Below are 26,172 nucleotides of genomic sequence, written 5' to 3'. Positions count from 1 at the left end.
ACAACAACGTGTTGCTGGTGTGCTGGTGCATGATAAGGAGCTGAAGGCTGCAGCCGAGAAGTTCGCAAGGCTTCACGACACCCCAGACTTCAAGGCATCCGAGGGTTGGCTCTTCGTTTTCAAGTTATGACATGGACTTACCAACCATAAGGCCCATGGCGAAGCTCTGGACGCCAATAAGGAGGGAGTAGAGGAGTTTCGGAAGAAGGTGAAGGGCTTGATCGACAGGGAGGGCCTCACTCTCGGTCAAGTCTACAACACTGACGAAACTGGTCTATTCTATTGCTCGCTCCCAACAAACAATCCAGCAGTGGAGACGGAGAAGCGTGTACCTAGCTGCAAGCTCTCCAAGCAACGGATATCTGCTTTGTGTTGCACCAATGCTAAAGGCATGCATCGGCTCAAGCCCATTATTGTTGGCCATGCAAAGCAACCTCGGTGCATTCGTGGAGAGATGTATGTCCATCCTGTAGTGTGGTACCATTCTGTGAAGGCTTGGTTCACAGCCAAGATCTTCAAAGACTGGTTTCACCAGCACTTCATCAAGGTCATCCATTACCAGATGAACACACTGAATCTCGCACGACCAGGTGAAGGCCCTCCTTCTCTTGGACGATGCACCTGCACATCCGTCCGACAAGGAGTTGGCTGCTGAGAATGGCCGCATTAGGTGCTTGTATTTGCCACCTAATACGACTGCTCTCATCCAACCAATGGACCAAGGAGTGATCGTGGCAATGAAGAGGCTGTACCGTTGGAAGTTCCTGGACGAGGTCATGGTTGTTCTCAAGGACGAGGATGAGCACAGGGAGGGACGGGACACGTGAGGCCAGCGGATTTTGAAAAACCTTCACTGCTACAACATCAAGTCAGCCACCTACAACTGGGCCAGTGCATGGAGGGAAGTCTCTGTCAAGACTCTGGAAAGTGGTTGGTCTCGTCTGCTTCACAGAGCCGATGTGGTGCACGACTTTTTAAGTTTTGACGTAGATGACTTCCATGCACGTCTTCGTGCAGCTGGCAACAACATTGATGTGGACAAAGGGCGTGAGTGGTTGGATGACGACGAGGACGATCCTGGGTATCAGATCATGTCTGATACAGAGATTGCATCTTCAGCTGCCGGTACAAGTACCCAGGTTGAAGATTCCGACGAGGACAGCGATGATGATGCGGACTCCCCTCAGCGCGCCACTACTCCATCCATCCCTAAGCTGAGTGCACTCCAGGAGAGCATCGAGTTCGTTCTTGACTACCTAGAACACCCGGACTGCGACAGGGAGATGGGGCCCCTGGGACTTGTGAAGGAAGAGTGTGCTTTTAGGCAGCGCATCATCAATCACCAGAATCGCCGTTCCTTACGTCAATCAACCACTGACACCTTTTTCAGGCCCATGACCTCCACCATGCCCAGCCCTGGCTCCACACCACTGCCTTCACAAGACAGGCCTTCCACCCTCCGACCCACAGCCCAGCACATCAACCATGGTGGAGTCCCCACTGGACGGGAGTTTGTGGCTATCTTCAGAGTCGTCTGCAGTGGGTAGTCCATCACCACGTCCCAGTGACGCGTTGCTTGGCCACCTGCAACACCTACTCTCAGACTCTGACAGTAAATAAACAGCAAAAACTCGTCACTAGACCACATGGGAATTTACAGTGCTGTGCACTGTAAAGAACATAATGTACAGTGTTAAGAAATTAGAATTCAGAGTGCAAAGGATTAAGTGTAGAGTGCTAATGTATAGTGGAGAGTTTCAAGTGCAAGAGCAAGTAAGAAAAGAATGTGCAGTGTTATGAAATCAGAATTCAGAGTGCAAAGGCTTAAGTGCAGAGTGCAACAGTGGTGAGTTTCAAGTGCAGTGCAACACTGGATTACTGCAGGCACCTTATTACTGTCAGAGTCTGAGAGGAGGCAGGTTATTCATAGCGACGGCCATGGATGTGTTGTAAGTACACTGGATACAGCTAAATATTTTCCATACTCGCCTCTAAATCTCATTCTCTGGTTCCTTTTCATTTATTTCATGCTTTCTGTCTCTTATTTGTGTCAACAGGGTCTTAAATAGGTGCTATGCATGTCTGGTAGGGAGTTATGTGGGTGGTTTTCTGAGTTAGGCTGGGTTAGGTTCCAGAAGTACCACTCCAGGAGGCATTTTCCCAGTATCCGGACAATCCCAGTTTCCAAACATGTCTTTGGCTGTATTACATCGGATATTGGAGGGATTACTGTACTACCACAGTCAAATCAAAATGTTAAAATCCATCTCTGGTATCTACTAATGGCAACTGATAAAGTTACCCAATGACCTACCACACTGGCCACCCATATCTTCACATATATTTTCACTCACCCCTCTGGTAAGAATGATGTAGTAACACCTATTTGGGGTGGATTTAAAGCAGTAAATCAAAAACCATAATGCACTTTTTTGGACGGGAGGGGGAGGGGGGAATTATAAAATAATATTTTCAGCAGATTACATTTTGCAGGTTTATCTGAAAATATCCAAATTTCTTTAACCCATGTAAAAAAAAAAAAACTCATATCCTGACCTTACTGTAGTAGAAATGCATTAAACATATAAGAAACAAACTGCAACACTTACAAGGGCAGTTGGATTCAAAGTTGATAATCATGTGGCGGTTGACAGATGTCATAATGGAGAGGATATCATCATGAGCATACTCCTGTCCTAGTATATGAACCAGGGACTGCACAAACCAGGAACCATTAGTGGTGTTGCGCCAAGAATAGTGACCTGTAGAGGAGATGAACAGCAAATCTTTGAGGAACTATATAAATAATGTGGTATTATGAATGAATACAAGATGATAAGTTGTTAGTTTTTAAACACAATGAGCTGCCACAGTGAACATAATTCCTTCTTTAGCACCTTCAAGGATGTAAACTCATATATGTGTCTGCCATTACAGTGTATAAAGGAGAAAAGTTACGTTAAGGGACACTGATGTGTTACCATGTCAGTGCTAATTTGTTCTTGAACTGCACGGACAAATGCCTTAAAATCTAAGGATGTGGATTACGAGTCATGCTCCCTCTCAAATGAACTGGGTTGAGGCAATATGGCAGAATATTTGGAACTACTGTCATCAGAAAGGTGGGAAATCATTCCAGCAGTAAGTCTGGAGCAGTCTTCTGAGCGGGTAAATGCAGCCCTTCAATAAATGTACAGTACAGTCATCCCTTAACATCCGCATTTTTAAAATACGTGGTTTTAAATATCCACCGGTGGATATAACATACACGGTTTTAAATATCCGCGGGTGGATACAGTACCGGGGCTGGATTCACTAAGACATTTTATCTCGTTGAATTCTGTTAACACTGTTCACTGCAAATGTTACATTATCCCAGGCACAGTTCATGGCTGTTTTAGTGATGGCATTATCCAGTGAATCAAATATAACACTCTTCCTTTTGCCCACTTTATTTATTAATGCCATTAATTCATCTGGCGAAAACTTAGGATGGGCTGGGAGTACAGTAATTCTTTTCTTCCATGTTCTCCTTTTGCAATCTTAGTGGCAAAGGGCTCTGTTGTGTTTATCAGCTGATACAAGGGGAAAGCTCCGTGATTGGTTGGTCATACCAAAGTTTTGTGTATAAGGGCCTCCGTCACTGGCTGATCGGAAATCAGCTGGTAACCACTGAAACGCCTGTGAACCTGATGACCCTCCTCCCATCACCGAGGACAGGTAATATGAAAATTTTAACTGTTTTCATAGCTTTTCTTGCCCTTATTATTGTACTGTTTGTAAAGATGTACAGTACACAGGAAATGCGGGTGCCGTTACTCACGGAACATTTGTTTTTGTTGTCGGCAGTGTTGATGATGTGGAGGCTGGAGGAGGAAGCTGGGACGAGTTAGTGTGTTTGTATTAAATAAAGTGGTTGTAAATATGCACATAGGGTTTTTCTTTATTTATATAAGGAAATGGGGGGTCCAGGGGTGTTTTTAAAGGGGGCAGCAGATATCCGCTGATTTTTAACATAGGCGGGTGTCTCTGTTACCTAACCCCCATGGATGTTAAGGAAGCACTGTACTTGAAAATTCTTTTGGAAAACTGGTATTTTCGGAAAAGTGAGTCCTCGAAATACGAAAACCCAAAGTACGAATTTTCGATGGTACAAAATCGATTAATATAGGACAAATTCCACAGTATGAAAATATCTGTCTCGATTATACAAAAATCGATACTCAATACGAAAGGAAATGCAGAGATAGTCCGATTATCCAGACTACATGATGTGAAGAAGTGCCTGAATAGTCTGAAATCACGATTAATCTGGCAGAAAGAAAACACAAATACTGTTTGATTGATTTATTTAACCGTAAATGTACAATGAAAGACACAACTATCTTCCCAGTTCAGTCTGAAGAAAATTAACACCAGGCAAAATACAGTACAATGAAAACCCTGTTTCTACTAGTGCATGTTTCAAATGGTTCGATTTTTCCTCGCTATATTCGTCAGACTTTGGGAAGATACTTGTGTCTTCACTGTACATTTGAAGCAGCAGAAAGACTTACCAATTCAATTCATAATCCTCCGGCTTGTTTCTGTAATTTTTTGACAACTTTCAGTTTGGCAAATTACTTTTTCTTGCTGAAAAATTTCCTCCCTGTTATTATCGTCACTTTCCCCTACGATTGTTTCCAGCGCAGTGGAAGAAACTCAATGTGCTCAAAGGTGGATATCGTTTCCCAACTTCCCAACTGGAGGTTAGGTTAGGTTAAAAAGTATTAGGTACACATAAGCTCGGTTAGGCCAGGTTTAGTTAAACACTTACGGAAGAACAGTCCTTTCCACCATTAAGTAAACGAAATAAACAGGAGTTGTCACACCAGAACAGCTAAAAATGACGGGGAAACAGATTTAATAAGAAATGTTTACTGTATTTACCAACTCAGAAATAATCTGAAAAATATAACAGACTATCAGGAAGAACTGATTTGGTAAGGTGCTTTTACTGCTTAAAGTAAAACATATGTTTAGCCCCCTCAATGGCTGTGGGTTCATATATTTGTGTGCTCCCTTGGTCGGCCTTGGGACCATTTTTTTCAAAGTTCTAAAATCAATTTCTTTTTCTTATATATGTGAAAAGACTCGTCTGGCACACCTGGCTTTTTTTTTTATTATTGTTTCCCTTAAACCCAACCTGTGATTTGCTATGATTCGTGTAAGAATTAATAAAATTAGGATGTGTGTTACATCAGCATGTAAACATCGGTGAAAACATCTGGGATGAAGTGAACACCAAACTGCTTGAGGTGGTACAGTAGGGTCGTGTAAACACACCAGTGACCCTCGTTCCCTTCCCATAATTGCTCGCAGTTTTTTATAGCTCACAATAACTCAACGTCACTGACACCAGTACAGTAAGGCGTTGTTCAGGGCCAGCAGCTATGAAAGTGAAAATGGAATACATTATTGTTTGTATCAGTCCTCTCTCTTTCACACGTACACATAAGAAAGAACAAAAGAATAAGCAGTAAATGTACACTAACTCTAAGGAACATAAATAACTGTGCTCAGTAGGTCTGAAATATATTGGGAAGAGTGATACCGAACAAAGAATGTGGAACTGAATGCTAACCTACGAAAACATGTGGGATGAAAAGAGTCATTTTTTTCTGATTAGCAAACATTTTTGTTCCATATCGTCTCTTAAAATTTTAAAACCCATAATCTTTCATGTAAGCATACAGACCTTACCAATTCAGTTCATATTCCTCTAGTTTGTCTGACTATTTTTCTGACTATTTTGAGGGTGGTAAATTATGTTCTCTTGCTGAAAGAAACTTACTAAAAATTAGGACACATGTAACATAAGCATGTAAACATCAGTGAATACATCTGGAGTGAAGAGAACTCCTGACATGGGATGGTAGAATAAGGTCATGTAGACACACCAGTGACCTTCGTTCCCTTCCCGTAATTGTTCGCAGTTTTTTATAATGCCCTAACTCAACGTCACTGACACCGAAACAGTGAAGTGTTGTTCAAGGCCGGCAATTATGAAGGGGTTAATGGAATACTGTATGAAAAATTCAAAATGGGCGCATTGCATAGCGCCGCACTTGCTTGCCGAAAGAAAATTAACTAACCCCTCTCGGGTAAACAAATTTTCGCGCGCTTCTCAGTTCAGTCCACGTCCCTCCTCTCCTCACAGCCTCGCTGTACGTGAGGATATTTTCGCAGCCCTTCACCTTTTCATATTGTTTCACCATGCCTTCCAAACACCCTGCATCATCTCCAGCATTGGGGAAGCCCACTGCAAAGAAGCAGCAGCACCATACTCTAGTTTTGGAAAGGAAATTGGAAATTATAAGGCCCCATGAGGAGAGGCAGGGAGTCCCGGAGATTGGGCGTGGTTTAGACCTTGCTGTTTCCACCATTGGCACTTTGACAAAGAAAAAAAAAAAGAGATGTACAAGAATATGGCCACCTCCTTCTCTACAATTGTATACAGGTATTGCATACTTCTTACTAGTAGGGGGTAAAGTTTAGGTGGGGGTCCGAGGGGGTCCTGGGACGCATCCCCCCATTTATATGTATATTTCAATGGGGAAAATCGTTCCGATATACGAAATTTCGAATTACGAAAGGTTGAAACAGGGATGTGTCATGTCTCCATGGTTGTTCAAACTGTACATGGATGGGGTAATAAAAGAGGTACAAGGTAGGGTAGTGGATGTTGGAGTGGCCCTGGTGAGAGAGGATAGTGTTTGGAAACTCCCTGTACTGTTGTTTGCAGATGATACTGTGTTGTTGAGTGAAGACAAAGGGGAGCTGCAAGGCTTGGTGGATGAGTTTGGGAGAGTGTGTAAGAAAAGGAATCTAAAGGTGAATGCAGGGAAGAGTAAAGTGATGGTCTTTGAGAGAGGTGAAGTCAGTGAATGTACAGCGAGGTTGGATGGTAAGGAATTGGAAAATGTGAGTACGTTTAAGTAATTGGGTAATGTGATGAGTAAGGATGGAGGTTTGGAGGGTGAAGTGCTTGAAAGGGTACAGCAGGGAAGAAAGGTTGCTCGTTCTTTGAAAGCAGTGGTAAGAAACAGGGAAGTGAGCATGGAAGTGAAAAAGTTACTACATGACAGTATTGTGATACCAACTCTAACATATGGATGTGAAGCTTGGATGTTGTTGGAAGGACACAAGTCAAGAGTGAGAGCAGTGGAAATGAGTTATTTAAGAGAAGCCTGTGGAGTCACATGGAAAGACAAACTGACGAATGAGGATATAAATAAGTGTTGTGGTGTGGATGTGGGTGTGATAGGAAGTGTTATGAGGAACACACTGAGGTGGTTTGGCCACGTGGAGAGGATGGAGGGTGAAAGACTGACGAAGAGAGTGTAGTGAGTGAGGTGGAGGGGGGAAGAGGGAGGGGGAGGCCGAGGATGAGATGGAGGGATGGGGTGGAGAGGTATATGAGAGAGGGGGGTGAGTTGGAAGCAGGGCAGTGAAATGGCGGGGGACAGGGCGACTTGGAGGCGATTTGTTTGTGGCCACCCCAAACGGGATTGAGGCATCTGGCAATAGACAGATAGATTTTTTGGTCCCTATCCCTTTCTTATATCGAGAACTCACAGTATTCAGATTTTTGGAACTGCACTGCACAAGGAGAACATACTGTACTGTTGAAACATTTCACCCACTATCTGCCATAAAATTGTGAATCTCCATTTAGAATTGTAAGGCACAGATCATACTGATGATCATTACAGGTTGACCCAAGGTATGCTTTGGTCATGGGCTACACTGCTCCTGACATGTGATGCTTTTCTACTACTGTGCTCTTTAAATGAAGGGCTGGTTGATCATTAAAAAAGTATATCATCAAAGCCATCCACCCATCCATCATCCAATCCTATGTTGCTCCGTGAGGGGCATAGAAGACCGGGGCTAAGCAAGTTGGTCCTGATATTTAAGATCAGAGTGAATCATCAAAGCAAACCATCTAATACTGGGACACCATACACTGGGGTTGTCTTTCATGTGGTCTTTAGCACTAGATAAACCAATCCACCTTATACTTATACCAATATTAGTAAAGCTTATGGGCATACAATTACAATATATGTGAATAATGAAGCAAATGAGTGGGGGGAAAAAAAAAAAAAAAAAACGGCACCGCCAAAACAGGCAGCAAGACCCCCAATGCATCACATGGCCTATGTACAGTCATCCCCCAGCTTTCACAGGCCTCTTATGCATAGATTTGTTATCCACAGTGACCTGAAAGTTGACCTCAATCCATTTTGCATGTCATTGCACTCTTATCATGCACAACCCAAGTAGGTCCAAAACTGGCGCTTCAAGTTTGGTGTGCAGTGACGTATGGTTCACTATGGTCCGTCTATTTTATGAAGAGCGTTTGGTCGTTGTCCCTCTTGGGGAGTCCCCGTCCCACAGTGTTGCCATACTTTGTACTGGGCAACTTAATCGGATTAGAAACAAGGCGCTAATGGCAACTCTCCCTCCCAGCACACCACTCTCTCTCTCTCTCTCTCTCTGCATATAGAAATTGAATTTTTTATAGATTTATTTCTATAAAAAGTCTATACACTTTTATGAATATTTAGAATTTGAGGATAAGCCTCCAGACTGACTGACTGTCTGTCGTGTTGCGCTCTTATTCATTTCCTTTCTCCATGACCTTTCCCCTTACTCTCTGTTTCTGTCTGTCTGTCTGTCTGTCTCTCTGACATTATTTTTTATTATGACTGTGATTTTCTCCTTAAAGTGTGAGGTTTATTTGTGGTTAATAATTTCAATTTATTTTCCACACCACGTTCGAGGTTGAGGAAAAGCCTCCTGACTGTCTTGTTGCGCTCCTATTCAATTTCCACCACATTCCCTCCCTCCCTCCGTCTTGCCTTTTCTCCCTTATCTCCGGCCTCTCCAACCTTCCTCCCTCGCTGTCCGCCTATCCCCCTTATCTCCATTCCCTTTCCCTCCTCCCTCTCTCTCTCTCCCTCTCTCTCTCTGTGTTACTGTCTGTATGTCAACATTATGTTTTTCTTATGAATGTGATACGTTCCTTAAAGTATGATATTTTATTTGTTCAGTAATCCCTCTAATATCCGAACATCCCCCACTAACCGGACATAATCATCCTGGGATCCAATATTCCCAAAATGGGCCAAAAACCACAAAATTTTTTGAAAAATCTGACTTTTTTCCACCCGTAATTTGAAATTGCCACCTGGCGCCGAACAGCTGTTACACCATGGTCCCTTCACCCCTTCCTTCCTCCCCCCTCCCCCCTAAATGTGGGCCAATTTGGTAATGAAAAATTCGTTTGGTAATGAATCAGAATAATGCATTACCAAATGGATTTTTCACATGTATGAGGATACACAGGATGGAGATGGTGGATTGCTTGCTCTCTCTGATTAATTTGGTAGCCTATATAGCGTGATAATAATCAACATGCTGTTAATTATAAGAAGAGTGATTACATGTATTTCCACATGTGTATATACTTAAGTGAAAAATAGATGCTAGCTTTACAAATTTGGTAATGAAAATTAAAAATGGTAATGAAAATTGAGGATTTTGGTAATGTGGCCGTTGTAATCTGGCAACTCTGTTACCCCGCCATCATCAACAGTCACAGCCTAACTCTGATCGAGAGCAGATGCTTATAGCAGTGCAAGCCACAGGTGCTTGTTTTTTGTGAATAAACAGTGAATAAACTGCAATACCTCGACACTAGAACACACGGGAATTTACAGTGTTGTGCAGTGTTAAGAAATTAGAATTTAGAGTGCAGTGTTAAGAAATTAGAATTTAGTGTGGACTGCAAACTGGCGGTTCAAACTAGTCCAGGAGCCAGGGACTTGTAAGTACCCAGAATGTTTAATATTGTATAAACTCACCTCTAAAACCTCACTTTATGGTTCTTTTGCATTTATTTCAGTCTTCTATGTCCCTTATTGGTGTGATTTGGGTCTTAAATAGGTGCAATGCATGTCCAGAGGGAGTTGTATAGGTGTTTTTCTGAGTTTGGGTCCATAAGTACAAGTCCAGGAGGCTGGGGCCCAATATCCAGACAGGATCACTATCCGGACATGCCTTTGGCTCTATTACGTTGGATATTGGAGGGATTACTGTATATATATACTGTAAATAAACTTCATTTAGAAGTAGTAAATAGCTGACATGAGACAGAAAGGTGTACAGGTTTGGCAGAGAGGCGGCCCAAGAAATTCCCAAGAGGGACAACGCCCAAACGCTCTTCATACAATAGACGGACCATAGCCTCAACCCATAAAGCATCAGACCGATTGTCTCCCAATTTCTCCTCATACACATTCATTTTACTTATGGTGTTGAATGCACTAATTATCATTTCCATCTGTAGTACTTTCCTTTCTTTTCTGGGCAAGAGCAGTGTGCTTTAGCTGTTGCCCGTGAACTGAAAAATGACAGTTGGTGGATGAACCTTCTAACACGCATACAACCCTTGCCTAAGGCACACAAAAAGGAAATACTGCAATGCCTGGACAGCCATCAGAAGGTGGTTGACACTGCTTGGACATCCATGATTAACAAGCTGACAATATGCAATTTCTGCAAGAACCATGACAAGACTGAACTGGTTATTCAAACAGGGTTGCCGGGTATGGAGAGAACAGCAGCATGTGATCCTATGCTATGCTGTGGGAAAAGATCTTTTAATGAAAAATGTCAGTGTGCAGCATGGAGTCAATACCCTGTGGATATACATCAGTCTGCAAGAAAGCAAAGCAAATTTATGCTAAAATGTTACAAATGGTGCAAGTGAAGTTGCTTGGTGATGCACCAGTGAAGGGTGGTTGAACCGTTTTCTCATGTAGCCTGAGCTTTACCATAGCTGGTTGATGGGTGAAGCCTGTTCTGATGACAGTGAAGCTGCTGCCACATTTCTTCTGTTTAATGAAGATGTACAGGAGGGTGGCAAGGAAATAGCCCAGCTCTTCAACGTGGATGAAACTGGGCTATTCTGGAAATGCCTGTCTTTCTCTGCCTTTCGTAAATAGGAAGAAAACCAGGTGCCGGGCATCAAAATCATCACAAGCAGCTCATCACCTTGCTCTATGCAAATAGAATTTGTTACTGAAAACTCAAGCCACCTGCCATGCAGTAGTTTCTGGGCCCTGGTCACTACTGGGAGTGGGCCTGGAGCAGCTTGAGATTGTGCAGGATTACAACTTGAAAGGGAAAGCAGCAGTTAAGGTGATAACGAAACAGTTTGAAAAGTCTCTCTCCCAAGAGCTAAGCTCACTTTGCATCTAATAAGCTGAAAGTTCCTGTTGTTCTAAAGTTATTTTTCTGTGTGAGCATTCAAGGTATGTGTATCTGAGTGGAGATATATGAGATGTGGATTGTCCCATAAGCCCAGCCCCCACAGCCAATAAGCGCGCGTTACTTCACCACACACCCCCTTGCAAGCAAGACAGTGCCTGCCACCATTCTTCCCAGCCCACTGCCAGCCCCAGTCACCATTATGTTCTGGATAAGAGCACTTTTTAAGGTTTAACTAGCTCAATGATAAAGTAGAGAAATAACATAGAGTCATTAACAAAATAACATGCATATAATTATGACAATATACTACAAAGTGTGGTTGTTATGTGTTATTAAAGACTGGAAAAATTTAAATGCTCATATCACAAAACTATGTTTCGGTGAGTTCACCCCTACTAATATATACAGTACAAGGAATACAGCTCTTACGTAAAATATATACAGCCATACCCCAGTTTAAAGATGCAACTGGTTAAGTAAAAACCCATCGCTGGGCAGGGTATCGTATCTCTGGGTAGATTTAACATTTACAGTATAGGGATGCGTTTCTGAGCCTTGGGTTTCCACCCCAATCAAGTCCTAAACCTACCCAAATGAGTCCAAAAACAAGTTCCAAGCCAATCTAAATGGCCTAACAGCTGTAAAAGAAGCTAACCAAAGCCTAAAACCAGCGCCCGTCTCGCCTGTATCCAGTCAAGGTCACTGGGGAATGCTACCTCCAACTCGTATTCAAACTCGGTAGAGAAGATGCAGCAGCATTGTATACAATCCCACCCTCAGACAGTCCCAGGACAATTAAATATACATCTGTTATGCATAATAATAACGTATGAATGACGAAGAATTGTTGAAAGTGCAAATTGTTGTGATGGAGAATCGTTGATGTTTTGATGGGGAATTCTCCTGAATGGGAATGCACTCGATGATGCGATCAGAACAGCTTTTTCAATGGCCCTTCTTTATGTCATTTTTGTTACTGTTCTGGATGCTGAGCTCCTTTATTTTCTTCTCATTTATTTTCCAACATTTATTTAGAAATTCCTTTGTATTTTCAATGCATTTTCCCTTGAACAATCCGAATGTAAACACATGATTTCTCAATCGATGATGCGATCAGGATAGCCTTTTCAATGGCCTCTCTTTGTCATTTCTGTTACTGTTCTGTTGCTGAACTCCTTTATTTTCTCCTCTCTTATTTTCCAACATCTATTTAGAAATTTCTTTCTATTTTCAAAGCATTTTTCCTTGAACAGCCTGAATGCAAACAAACAATTTATCAATCTCATAGTTTTCATAAATGCATGCAATATTTACTCTCTAAGGCTTTCATATTTATTAAAATTTAAAATTATTATTATATGTATTCCATGCCAGATTAGATAATAGTTCAATGATCAAACATGAAATATTCTTTGTTCAGTCACCTAGTTGTCCACAAGGTTTTGTACCTCATCTGATGGGCAAGAATCCGTACCCCAAATGACAATGTTCACTCCACATATAACTAACACACATTGCTCTGTCTAAAAACAGTTTATAAATCAACCTAAACACAAAATTTAAGTCTATAATATAATCAAAATCCTTAAAAAAAAATATCAAACCCCACTGCAAAACCAGGGGTAGGCCTACGATAGGCGGGGTAGGGTGGTATTTCTACCCTCATCACTATTCCGGGGTATCGCATCTAGGGTATCACAAATTGGGGTTTGCCTGTACTATGCTGTATAAAGGAGAGAATAAACCTAGTACTGTACTGTATATGCTGAGCAATAAAAAGTGCTGAATTTTGAGGAACCACATGTGGTATGAGACAATGAAAAATAAAGTTACCTGGCACAGTGGACCAACATATGAGGAAGTCAGCTGAGTTGGGTATCTTGTAGGCCAAGTAGCCACTGTCAATTTCATCACTGGGCTGGGATCGCACAAGTGTTACCCCAGCATCAAGCTTGTCTCCTCGGCAGGCCTGAGGATACAACAGTTTATCAATAAAGTAGTTCAACATCTTAATCCTCTTTCCTCCTTCACAAGGGGCAGAAGGTAGGGATGATGATGACAATAATAATAATAATAATAATGATAATAATCTGTCTATCTATAGCCTGACGCCCTCAGCCCACAAAGGGTGGCCACAGACAAAGTGCCTCCAACTTGCTCTGTCACCCTCCCCCCAACTCACTTCCCCCTCCCTCATATACCTCTCAACTCCACCCCTCCACCTCATCCTCGGTCTCCCCCTCTCTCTCCCTCCCTCCACTTCACCTACATACACCCTCTTAGTCAGTCTCTCATTCTCCATTTTCTCCACATGTCCAAACCACCTCAGTATATTTCTCCTAATTTTCTCAGTCACATCCACATCCACCCCACAACATTCTTTCACTTCTTCATTCGTCAACCTATCCCTCCATGTCACTCCACATGCTCCTCTTAGGTACCTCATTTCCACTGCTCTCACTCTTGACTTGTTCCCCTCTAGCAAGGTCCACGCCTCGCTTCCACTTGTCAGGGTAGGGATCACAATACTATCATGCAGTGACTTCTTGACTTCCATGCTCACCTCCCTATTTCTCATCACAGCTTTCAGTGAACCAACAACCTTCCTACCCTGCTGTACCTTTTCAAGTACTCCTTCCCCAAAACTCTCATCTTTACTGATCACACTACCCAAGTACTTAAACATACTCACATTTTCCAATTCCTCACCATCCAACCTCACTGTACATTCACTGACTTCACCTCTCTCAAAGACCATCACTTTACTCTTCCCTACATTCACCTTTAGATTCCGTTTCTTACACATTCTCCCAAACTCATCCACCATGCCTTGCAGCTCCCCTTCGTCTTCACTCAACAACACAGTATCATCTGCAAACAACAGTACAGGGAGTTTCCAAACACTATCCTCTCTCACCAGGGCCACTCCAACATCCATTACCCTACCTTGTACCTCTTTTATTACCCCATCCATGTACAGACTGAACAACCATGGAGACATGACACTTCCCTGTTTCAACCCAACCTTCAAAGAGAAAAATTCACACAGTTCACCATCCACACGCACTTTAGTCTTAGCACCATCATACATACTCTTCACAGCATTCAACAACTTCCCATCTGCTCCATATATTCTTAATACTTTCCACAATCCTGGTCTATCCACCCTGTCATATCTATCTATCTATCTATCTATAGCCCGACGCCCTAATCCCGCAAAGGGTGGCTGCAGACAAAACGCCTCCAAGTCACTCTGTCACCCACCATTTGACTCCCCTCCCCCCAACTCACCCCCCCCCTCCCTCATATACCTCTCAACTCCATCCCTCCACCTCATCCTCGGTCTACCCCTCCCTCTCCCTCCCTCCACCTCACCTACATACACCCTCTTAGTCAGTCTTTCATTCTCCATCCTCTCCACATGTCCAAACCACCTCAGTGTATTTCTCCTAATCTTTTCAACCACATCCACATCTACCCCACAACGTTCCTTCACTTCTACATTCGTCAACCTGTCCCTCCATGTCACTCCACATGCTCCTCTCAAGTAACTCATTTCCACTGCTCTCACTCTTGACTTGTTCCCCTCTTGCAAAGTCCACGCCTCGCTTCCATACGTCAGGGTAGGGATCACAATACCATCATGCAGTGACTTCTTAACTTCCATACTCACCTCCCTATTTCTCATCACTGCTTTCAGTGTGCCAACAACCTTCCTTCCCTGCTGTACCCTTTCACGTACTTCATCCCCCAAAGTTCCATCCTTACTCATCACACTACCCAAGTACTTGAATGCACTCACATTCTCCATATCCTCACCATCCAACCTCACTGCACACTCTGTGACTTCATTCCTCTCAAACACCATAACTTTACTTTTGTTTTGCTTTCTCCAAATCCATGAAAGCCGCATACAACTTCCTTCCCTTCTCTAGAAACTTTTCCACTAAAGATCTAAGAATGAATATCTGATCTACACAACCTCTTCCCTTCCTAAAGCCTCCCTGTTCTTCTCCAACTAATTCCTCTGTTCTTTCTCTAACTCTGTCAATAAGTATCCTACCATACACTTTTCCTATTATACTAAGAAGACAGATGCCCCTATGATTACCACACACTTCCTTTTCCCCTTTTCCTTTGTACAAGGGAATAATTATACCTGACTTCCAATCCTCCGGGACTCTACCTTCCTCCCAGACCAATCCGCACATCTTCCACATCCAATCTACTGTACTACTATCTCTCCCCCTTGCTTCAGCATTTCACCACACACTCCATCAATTCCTGGGGCTTTCCCCAATTTAACTTTCTTCATTGCTTTCACAACTTCTATCCTACTGATTTCTTCCTGTCTTCTCACCTCCCTCCTTCTCCCAGCCATTCCCCAGCCACTAATACTCGCATTACTTCCATCCTCTATGTTCAACAATTCCTTAAAGTGTTCTCTCCATCTGCTCACTTTTTCTCCCTTCTCCAATAGTAATCTACCATTTTTATCTTACACTCCCCTACTAACTTCACTTCCACCCTGTCTTACTCTCTTCACCTCTTTCCAGAACATTTTCTTACAGTCCCTCCACTTTCCACTCAAATCCCTTCCAAATTCCTCATCCACTCTTCTTTCTCTTACTAATCTTTTCACCTTTCTCTTCCTTTCTACATATAACTCTCTCTTCCGCCTCTCTACTTCTTCCACACCCCTATTTCTCATCCATTCATTGTATGCTTTCTTCTTTTGTGCCACAGCCTGTCTCACCTCTTCATTCAACCATGCTGTTCCTTGCACCCCCCTCCGTCTTCTCTTCATCCCACACACCACATCACATGCTGCACATCTTTCTCCTGTGAATATCCTGCACACACCTTCCACGTCCCCCATCTGCTCCAATTCATACGTGGCCAATCGTTCCTCCACTTCTCTCTTATATTCTGCCTTTTTCTCATCCTCTTGTAACCTTTCCACTCACCTTGCAAATACCCCTTCTTCCTGTCCTTCCCTTCTTCTTTCTCCATCTTATTTGGATCTTGATTCTGGCCACCACCAAGTAGTGGTCAGAAAGTCCACTCCCCCAACCTCTATAAGCTTTTGCATCCATTACACATCTTCGCATCCTTTCATGCACACACACATAATCAATCATTGCCTTCCTTTCATTTAGTTCACCACCCACCCTTCTCATCACTTGCCATGTATACCTGTGGATCATTTTATGCCTGAAGAGGGTATTGGTTATCACCAACCCCCTCCCAGCACAAATGTCCACTAATGCATTGCCATTCTCATCTATCTCAGCAGGCACACCCCACTCACCAACTATTCCATCCACCTTCACATTCCCTACTTTACCATTCATATCACCAATCAAAAACACTCTCTCATTCCTTTCAAACTTTTCCATGCACACTTCCACATTTGTTCAGAACTCTCCTCTCACTCTGCTCGCAAGATCTTGAGTTGGCGCATACACGCACACAATCGCCCACATTTGTATTCCAACTTTCAATTTTACCCACACAATCCTTGACCCAACTGATCCATACTCTCTTATGTTCTTCTTCTACCATATATTTTTTTCAATCACACTAAGAAGGCAAATACCCCTGTGGTTACCACATACTTCTCTCTCCCCTTTTCCTTTATATAAAGGAACAATTATACCTGATTTCCAGTCTTCTGGAACCCTTCCCTCTTCCTAAGCCAATCTACACAACTTCCATATCCACTCCACAACAATCTCACCCCCCATACTTCAGCATTTCAACACACACTCCATCAATTCCTGGGGCCTTTCCCATCTTGATCTTCTTCATTGCTTCAATTACTTCTGCCCTACTAATCTCTTCCTCCCTCCTCTCATCTCTTCTTCTCTCAGCCATTCCCCAACCACTTATACTCACACTGCTCTCACACTCTACATTCAACAAATCCTCAAAGTGCTCCTTCCATCTCCTCATTTTTTCTCTCCTCTCCACCAACAATCTATTATTCCTATCTTTCACTCCCCTACTATTTCCCCTTTCACACTGTCTTACTTTCTTTACCTCCTTCCAAAATAATTTCTTACTCTCCCTCCATTTCACACTAGATTGCTCTCAAACTCTTCATCCAATATCTTCTTACTCTCCTTCACAATCTCTTCACCTCCATTCTCTTGCTCACATATACCTCTCTATTTTCTCTCTCATCTCCCTTACCTATACTCACTAGCCACTCACTATATGCCTTCCTCTTTTGTTCCACAGCTCATTTCACCTCATTATTCCACCATGCTGTCCCTTGCATACCCCTGCATCTCCTCCTCTCTCTAGAATCCACCTAGCACACTGCACCTATCTCTTCCGTGAATATCTTGCATATTTCTTCCGCCCCTTCCATGTGCTCTAACTTACGCCTTCCCAATCTTTCTTCCACTATGCTCTTATACTCTGCCATTTTCTCGCTCTCTTGCAACTTCTCCACTCTTTTCATAGGAGCTGTTTCCTCCTGTCTTCCCCTTCGTCTCTTCACCCACTTTCTTTGCAGCCTTACCTTGGCCATCACTAAGTGATGGTCTGAGATTCCATTCCCCCACCCTCTCGCATCCAAAACTTGTCTTCTCATTTGCTTATCCACACACACGTAATCTACAGTATCATTGCCTTTCGTTCACCATCCATCCTCCTCATGACTCTCCATGTATACCTGTGGATCATCTTATGCTAGAAGAAGGTGATGGCTATTGCCAACCCCTTACTAGCACAGATGTCCACCAAAGCACTACCATTCCCATCTACTTCAGCTGGCACACCCCACTGACCAACCACTCCATCCACTCGTACATTCCCAACTTTGCCATTCACATCTCCTATCAAAAACACTCTCTCGCTCCTCTCAAACTTATCCATACATGCTTCTACACTCGCCCAAAACTCATTGTGCCACCATGTGTAGGCTCCTCATCAATGCCACTGAAAGGGAGTTAAACGGATAAATGGAAAGGTGCAACGTACAGTATACATTACAAAGTCTGTCCAACAAGAAACCGAACTTTTTAAATAGCGCACCAACTAACCAGCGTAACATGATCGAGATCTGAGCATTGTGTAGTGGCATCTTTGAGGTTTAGTCTAACACTAGCCACATCACTCCACGTCAATTAGTCATCGAGGTACATGCACATGAGAGAACGTGTGTTTAGTGCACTTGGCAATTTATTGCAAGTTGAACAATCTGAAGGATCTTGAAGAGCAGTGTGTTTACAGGAAACTCAGTTTCAAATTAGGAAAAACTTTTACAAAGGCTTTTCAGATGTTGCAACAGGCTTATGGGGAGGATTGCCTGAGCGTATGCAATGTCACAAGTGGTTCCAGCGGTTCAAATCGGGAAGAACATCCACCAGAGATGATCCCAAAACTGAATGACCTTCTACATCGAGACGATGATCATGCTGAGAAAGCAAGTGCTGTAATCTGTGAAAATCGTCGCCTGACTGTCCATGAGGTTCCCGAAGAAGTAGGCATCTGTAAGAACTCATGCCAAGCAATTTTAACCAAAAAAAAAGAAGGTGCATCGTGTTGCTGCAAAATCTGTGCTTTATCTGCTGACGGATGAGCAAAAAGAGAACCATGCCACAGTCAATCAGGTGTGTGACTGTTTGAATGCTGGGGAAAACTTTCTGAAAATTTCTATAACTTGTGATGAATTGTAGATGTATAGCTATGATAACAAAACAAAAAAAGGCAACCATTGCACTGGGACTGGAACATCGTCACAGCAACCAAAAAAAGTATGTCAGTGTCGCTCAATTGTGATGTTAATCATCTTCTTCTACTGGAAGGGCGCTGTTCATCATGAATCTGTTCCACATGGTCAGACAGCCAAGAAAGGGTTTTACTTGGATATCCTGAAGCATCTGAGGCAGGCATTATGAAGGAAAACGCCTAAAGCATGGACAAAAACCTGGATGCTGCACCATGACAATGCAATGCTCCTATAACTGTGACTTTTTGATGAAGCACAAAAATACCAACATCCCTCAGCTGTCCTACTCCCATGATTTGACCCCTGTGTCCCTCCCTCCCCCCACCACCAGTTGAAATCAATCCGGAAAAGTCACTGATTTCAGTCGACACAAAAGACATTTCAGATGATACAAGAGATAGAAGAGAATTCATTAGGTGCATTAAACACACATTCACTCAAGTGTGTGTACCTTGATGACTAAGTAATGTGGTGTGATGTGGCTAGTGTTAGACTAAAGCTCAAAGTCACTACTACACTGCGCTACTGTTGTGATCAAGCTATGCCAGCTTGTTGGTTCATTACTGAAAAAGCTTGGCTTCTTTGTGGACAGACCTCATATAAGGTCAGGTGTGAGTGAAAAATAAGAGTGAGTTTGTTGCTGAATGATGACTGCTCCATAGGCATGATGGATCTAAAATGCATCAACTCAAAGTGATGCATGTTGAGAAAGTGAAAATGGCTCTGGTTATTGGATATGCACTTTGTGTATCATTCTAGGCCAGTAAAAGTGTAGTTAGTCCAACTCAGGCAGATGTGTAGTTCAACAAGCATACATCATATCCAAGGCATGGCTTCAATAGTATTATCATTTTTGTGCCTGACAGTTTTAGATGAATTCCACAATAGCTAAGGAGGAATTTCACAATAAATAACTCAAAACAAAGAAGAATTACTGTACTGTCATTCATCCAAAATTACTAAACGAAAAGGTGACCATATGGTTTTTGTGCATTTATTACCTGAACAAAGAAGAGCTTTGGTTTCCCAGCAAGGGTTTTGCACTGATCAGAAGTAAACTGATCAAAGAGAAAGTCAGCCTTGAAATGGTCATCACGACCCCAGAGTATGTCCTGCTCTCCATGAGACATAAACACGGCTGCAAACATGTCACAGCTGCTGTGGTCCTTTCCAAAAGCATCTGTGAAAAGAAAAAAAGTAATCTGTATACTGTTAAAGTAATGAGCATTTCAAACACAAAATGACCATTTGAATAGTAAAATAAATAAGTAGAAACATTTTATATATACTGTATACAGTGCACTCACTAGTTTTGAGCCTAATTGGTGCCACAATTGCGTCGGAAAACTAAAATTCACGAAACTCATAAGTATACTGAACGTATACTGTAATAAGTGGTAATTGGTTCTGGGGTTAACCACCTCATTCCCCCTTAGTTACCCATTAATGACACAACACCCCTACTATAAATTACATGCAGTTAATCAGACATACTGTATAGTAGTGAACCATAATATTAAATACTTTACTAACATTGACACATAGGCTGAACTGCTTGATGAGGCTTGAAGATGAGTGTGAGGCTGGGAGCAGTGGTTAGTTACCACCTGCCCCCTTACTGCTCCCTGCCACCACTAGCACTCAACGCATCACGGTTCTTTTTAACTGAACGCACGGCTGATTCTAGGAAGTTGATGCACTTCACAATATCAGTGTTTCAGCACCATTGTAGAGCATGACCAGTATACCACACTTAACTTCTAAAGAATATTTCTTCCTACTCACACCTTTACGGTACTCCCGGGTACGCGTGCCCTTCCTGGAACCCTCAGCACTGAAGTCACTCATTATGTAATAATGAAACACATTACACAACACAAGAACTAGAGACTCAAGAAAGAAAGCCCTGTGAGAGTGAGATCACAACAACACAAAGTGTTGCGGGATATGGCATCACAAACATGGTGGCTGTCGCCATTAACAAGTGACTGAGGAGATGCTTATGCATGCAATCACTCGCTGCCAGGACTCATGAAACTCTCAGTAAAATTGCGAGATTCCTTGCAGAGGATCATTTCTCTGTGTCGCGAAACTGTTATTCGCTAAAGTACACGTACATTTTGCAAAACTAGTGATAGCACTGGAAGTGTGGATCAAAAATCTGCAGTGAGACAGATAGCAGAGAAGGCTTGTGAGAAGGACTATAGTGTTTAGGGCATTCATGGATCGGAAAAAACATATCACAAAGTAGACAGAGAAGGATTGTGGAAGGTTTTACTCATGTAAGGTGTAGATGGTAAGCTCCTAGGTGTCGTCAAGAGTTTTTATGATGGTAGTGAAGCATGTGCAATCCTTCTGCTTACACTGTTAATCTTTTCTCTCCGTTGGGCTCCTTCGATCACAACCTTATCACCTTAACCTGTCCTATTGCTCCGGTACGGCCTGTGGACCCTCCAAAGAAACGTCGTCTGTGGTACTTTGGAGCTGCGGACTGGGAGGCCCTCAGGCAGTACTTCTTTGATTTTCCCTGGAATGATTATTGCTTCCATGGCCGGGAGCCATCTGGGTGGCCTTGCGCATTACGGAGGTTATTCTTTCGGGCATGGAAGCATACATTCCTTTCTCATATCCTTTGACTGATGCACGAAAGCCTTGGTTTAATCACGCTTGTTCTAATGCTGTTCGCAACAAGGAGAGGGCCTATAAAAGGTACCGGAGCCAACCCACCCCTGAATCACATCTTTTATACGTTTCTGCCTGGAATCATGCTAAGTCTGTTCTTCGCTCTGCTAAAAATAATTTCATCCGTACTAAATGCTCTCAACTCTCTAACTCGAATTCTTCCCGCTCCTGCTGGCATCTTGCCAAAAACCTTTCTAACAACTCTACCTCATCATCCTTCCCTCCTCTTTTCTACTTTGATGGCTCTGTAGCTATTTCTTCTACTGATAAAGCAGATCTCTGCTCAGACACTCTCCTCCAATTCCACCTTAGACGATTCCGGTGCTGTTCCTCCATCACTTCCCCCCCTCTGACTTCCTCATGGCTGACATTAAAATTTCTTCAGTTGATATATTTTCTGCCATCACAGGCCTCAATACTAATAAGGCATATGGACCTGATGGAGTCCCTCCTGTTGTTCTCAAGAACTGTGTTTCCGTGCTTACACCCTGCCTAGGCAAACTCTTTCGCCTTTGTCTATCAACTTGTACCTTTCCTTCTTGCTGGAAGTTTGCTCTCATTCAGCCAGTCCCAAAGAAGGGTGACCATTCCCAACCCTCTAACTATCGTCCAATTGTTTTAACATCCTGTATCTCAAAAGTTTTCGAGTCTATTCTTCACAGAAAAATTTTAAAGCATCTTTGTGATATGTTTTTTCCTATATTTTTCTGATCGTCAGTATGGGTTCCGTCAGGGACGCTCCACAGGCGATCTTCTCACCTACCTTTCAGACTCCTGATCATCCTCCTTTTGGGACTTTGGCAAAAGCTTTGCCATTGCACTTGACATCTCAAAGGCTTTCGATCGAGTCTGGCATAAATCTTTAATTTCCAAACTGCCCTCTTACGGTTTCTATCCTTCTATCTGTGCCTTCATTTATAGTTTCCTTTCTGGTTGTTCTATAGCTGCTGTTGTAGACAGCCAACGTTCTTCTCTTAGATCTATTAACAGTGGTGTTCCTCAGGGCTCTGTCCTATCACCAACTCTCTTCCTTTTGTTCATCAATGACCTTCTAAGCTGTACATCTAACCCTATCCACTCATACGCTGATGACTCCACCCTTCACCTTTCCATACGATTCCCACAACATCCATCTCAGCAGTTACTTCAACAAACAAGGGATGAGGCTATGGCACACATAATGTCTGACTTGGCTCGTATCTCTAACTGGGGTAAAAATAATCTGGTTGTTTTTAATGTATCAAAGACTCAGTTTTTGCATCTATCAACCCGACAAAATCTTCCACAGGTATACCCACTAATGTTTAATAATATTCAGCTTAATCCTGCATCATCCTTGAACATGCTTGGGGTTTCATTTACTCGGGACTTATCTTGGAAAGATCATATTACATCTCTTGTAAAATCTGCTTCCAAGAGATTGGGTGTGCTAAGCCGACTCCGCTCTTTCTTTACTCCTGCACAATTGTTGACTCTATACAGGGGTTTTATCCGCCCCTGCGTGGAGTACAACTCTCATGTGTGGAGAGGCTCCCCACATACAGCTCTTCTCAATAGGGTGGAGTCAAAGGCTTTTCGCCTCATAAATTCTCCTCCCCTTACTGACTCCCTTCAACCTCTGTCTCTTCACCACACTGTTGCATCTTTATCTCTTTTCTTTTGCTGCTTCAATGGTCACTGCTCCTCTGAACTGTCTGCATGCATTCCTCCACCTCTAGAACGGGCGTGTAGCATCCGTCTAGCAGCAGACTCTCATTCCTTTTCTGTCCAACTGTCTAATGCAAGAGTTAACCATTACTCCCAGTCCTTCATTTATGCAACAGGTCAACTCTAGAACTGTCTCCCTCTGTCTGTATTTCCTGCCTCCTATGATCTCCAGTCTTTCACACGCATTGTGTCCAGGCATCTCGAAATGATCAGATCTTGAATTTAGCTCTCTCTTGCATTTTGTTTTTCTCTCGGAAGAAACAGTTTTGCGGGCTCGTTGCCTTAGGTTCCTTCTTCCTCACATAAAAAAAAAAGGGGGGGGGGGGGCATCTACGTGAATGGTTCACGATTGGAGTGGGCATGCGACAAATTTGTGTGATGTCCCCATGGTTGTTCAATATATATATATATATATATATATATATATATATATATATATATATATATATATATATATATATATGAATGGGGTGGTGAGAGAAGTAAAAACATGAGTAATGGAGAGGGGGAGGGTGTTGGTAATGAAAGGTGATGGATGGATATCTCAAATTTGTTGTATGCTGATGATGCAGTACTAGTTGCAAATACTGGACAAGAACTTGGTAGACTAGTGCAGAGTTTTGCTGATGTCTGTGAGTGTCATGTCTAGAGAGTAAATGTAGAAGAGAGTAAAGTGATGGTTAATGAGAGAGATGGTGAATCCCAGTGTGTTGTTACAGTGAATGGAGAAAGACTGGAACTGGTGAGAATTCAAATACCCGGGTACAGTGATGGACAAGTGTGGAAACTGTACAAAAGAACTGGAAAGTAGAGTGACACAAGGAAGGGAAGTAGCTGGTGCAATGAAGGCCTTGATAAGAAACAGGCTTGTGTGCTGCAGTCGCACAAGACTTACATGAAGGAGTGTTTGTGACAACTTTAACATATGGATGTGAGACTCTGGTTTGGCATAAAAATGAAAAGTCAAGAGTGACAGCAGTGGAGGTGGGACTGCTGAGGAATGTATGTTGAGTACAGAGAGTGGATTGGATACAAAATCATGTGATTCGTGAAAGACGTGGAGTGAGGAAGTCAGTGGACACAATAATCAATGACAGTGTACTGTGATGGTATCGTCATGTGGAGAGAATGAATAACAACTGAGGGGTGAAAAAGGTATATCTGAACGAATTTGAAGGAGAGAGGAGGCGAGGTAGACCGAGGAGAAGGTGAAGAGATATGGTGGATGAGTGTGTGCAGAAGAGAGGTTTGGAAGTCGGTGAGGATAGCAGACTGACAAGAGATCGAGCTGACTGGATGAATATTGTGAGGAGAAGCACATGATCAGGGATTTGGCACCCCTTTTTAATGTGACAGCATCCAGATGGACTCAGATATATTTATGCAAAGCTACAGAACGCAGTGAATGTTTTTTGGAGTATCAGATAGAGCTAGGATTCCAGGGGCTTGAATGGTGAATGAATAGAAGCATGGCCCATTGGACTGGGTAAATTTGGGCTGTCTGGATGTTGCTACTCCTCACCCTGCCCTACGATGATATGGGAGGTCCAGATGATAATGGTGATGATGATATATCATACTGTATATACATACAATATCCCCTCAATTATCCGATGTCTATCTATCTGTCTATTGCCAGACGCCTTAATCCCATAAGACATGGCCACAAACAAATAGCCTCCATGTTGCCCTGCCCCCACCATTTCACTGCCCTGCTCCCAGCTCACACCCCCTCTCTCATATACCTCTCCACTCCATCCCTCCATCTCATCCTTGGCCTCCCCCTCCCTCTCCCCCCCTCCACCTCACTCACATACACTCTCCTCATCAGTCTCTCACTCTCAATCCTCGCCACATGTTCAAACCACCTTAATGTCACATCCACAACCACACCACAGTGATCCTTCATTTCCTCATTTGTCAGTCTGTCTCTCCATGTGACTCCATATGCACCTCTCAAATAACTCATTTCCACTGCTCTCACTCTTAACTTCTGTCCCTCCAACAAGGTCCAAGCTTCGCTTCCATACGTTAGAGTTGGTATCACACTACTGTCATGTAGTAGCTTTGTCACTTCCATGCTCACTTTCCTGTTTCTTATCACTACTGTCAAGGAACCAGCGACCTTTTTTCCCTGTTGCTCTCTTTCAAGCACTTCACCCTCTAAACTTCCATCCTTACTCATCACACTACCCAAGTACTTAAACACACTCACATTTTCCATTTCCTCCTTATCCAGCCTCACTGTCGTTCACTAACTTCACTTCTCTCGAAGACCATAACTTTACTTTTCCCTACATTCAACTTTACTGTAGATTCCATTTCTTACACACTCTCCCAAGCTCATCCACCAACCCTTGCAGCTCCCCTTCATTTTCACTTAACAACACATTATCATCTGCCAAAGGCATGTACGGGTAGTACCGATGTCCAGATAATAGAAAATATTCCCCTACTATACCCATATCCTACCTTTACCTAACCTATTTGTACAGTACCTCTGCTTATTTTGGTAGTGTTCTCTGGTCATTCTGGCATATTTAGACATCAAAATATGCAAATTAACGTAAAACACCATGAAAACATGCAAAAATAATATTTAAAAAAAAACTACCTATATGTATGGTACCCGTCCTAATTATGGCAGTGTTTTCCGGTCATTCTGGCATATTTAGACATCAAAACACAAGCAGGAATATCCAGAGTAATGCTAAACACCA

General features: G+C 42.8%; 1 protein-coding gene across 1 annotated transcript in view; it reads right to left on the bottom strand.

Annotated features, from left to right (window-relative positions):
• The window catches only part of LOC145400255 (caspase-1-like), a 51,398-nt gene that overhangs the window by 4,107 nt on the left and 21,119 nt on the right, over positions 1 to 26,172 (bottom strand). Inside the window, exons 3-5 of the mRNA XM_080272772.1 lie at positions 20,065 to 20,243; positions 13,156 to 13,291; positions 2,610 to 2,762 (exon numbers count right to left, since the gene is read on the bottom strand). Of these exons, the coding sequence (XP_080128898.1) occupies positions 2,610 to 2,762; positions 13,156 to 13,291; positions 20,065 to 20,243 (468 nt within the window). The remainder of the gene's footprint in view (positions 1 to 2,609; positions 2,763 to 13,155; positions 13,292 to 20,064; positions 20,244 to 26,172) is intronic.

The sequence above is a fragment of the Coenobita brevimanus genome, chromosome 51, assembly GCF_032717465.1.
Source record: "Coenobita brevimanus isolate Jiangsu-jjx chromosome 51, ASM3271746v2, whole genome shotgun sequence".
NCBI classification, from domain to species: Eukaryota; Metazoa; Arthropoda; class Malacostraca; order Decapoda; family Coenobitidae; genus Coenobita; species Coenobita brevimanus.
This window is presented reverse-complemented; position numbering and strand designations above follow the sequence as displayed.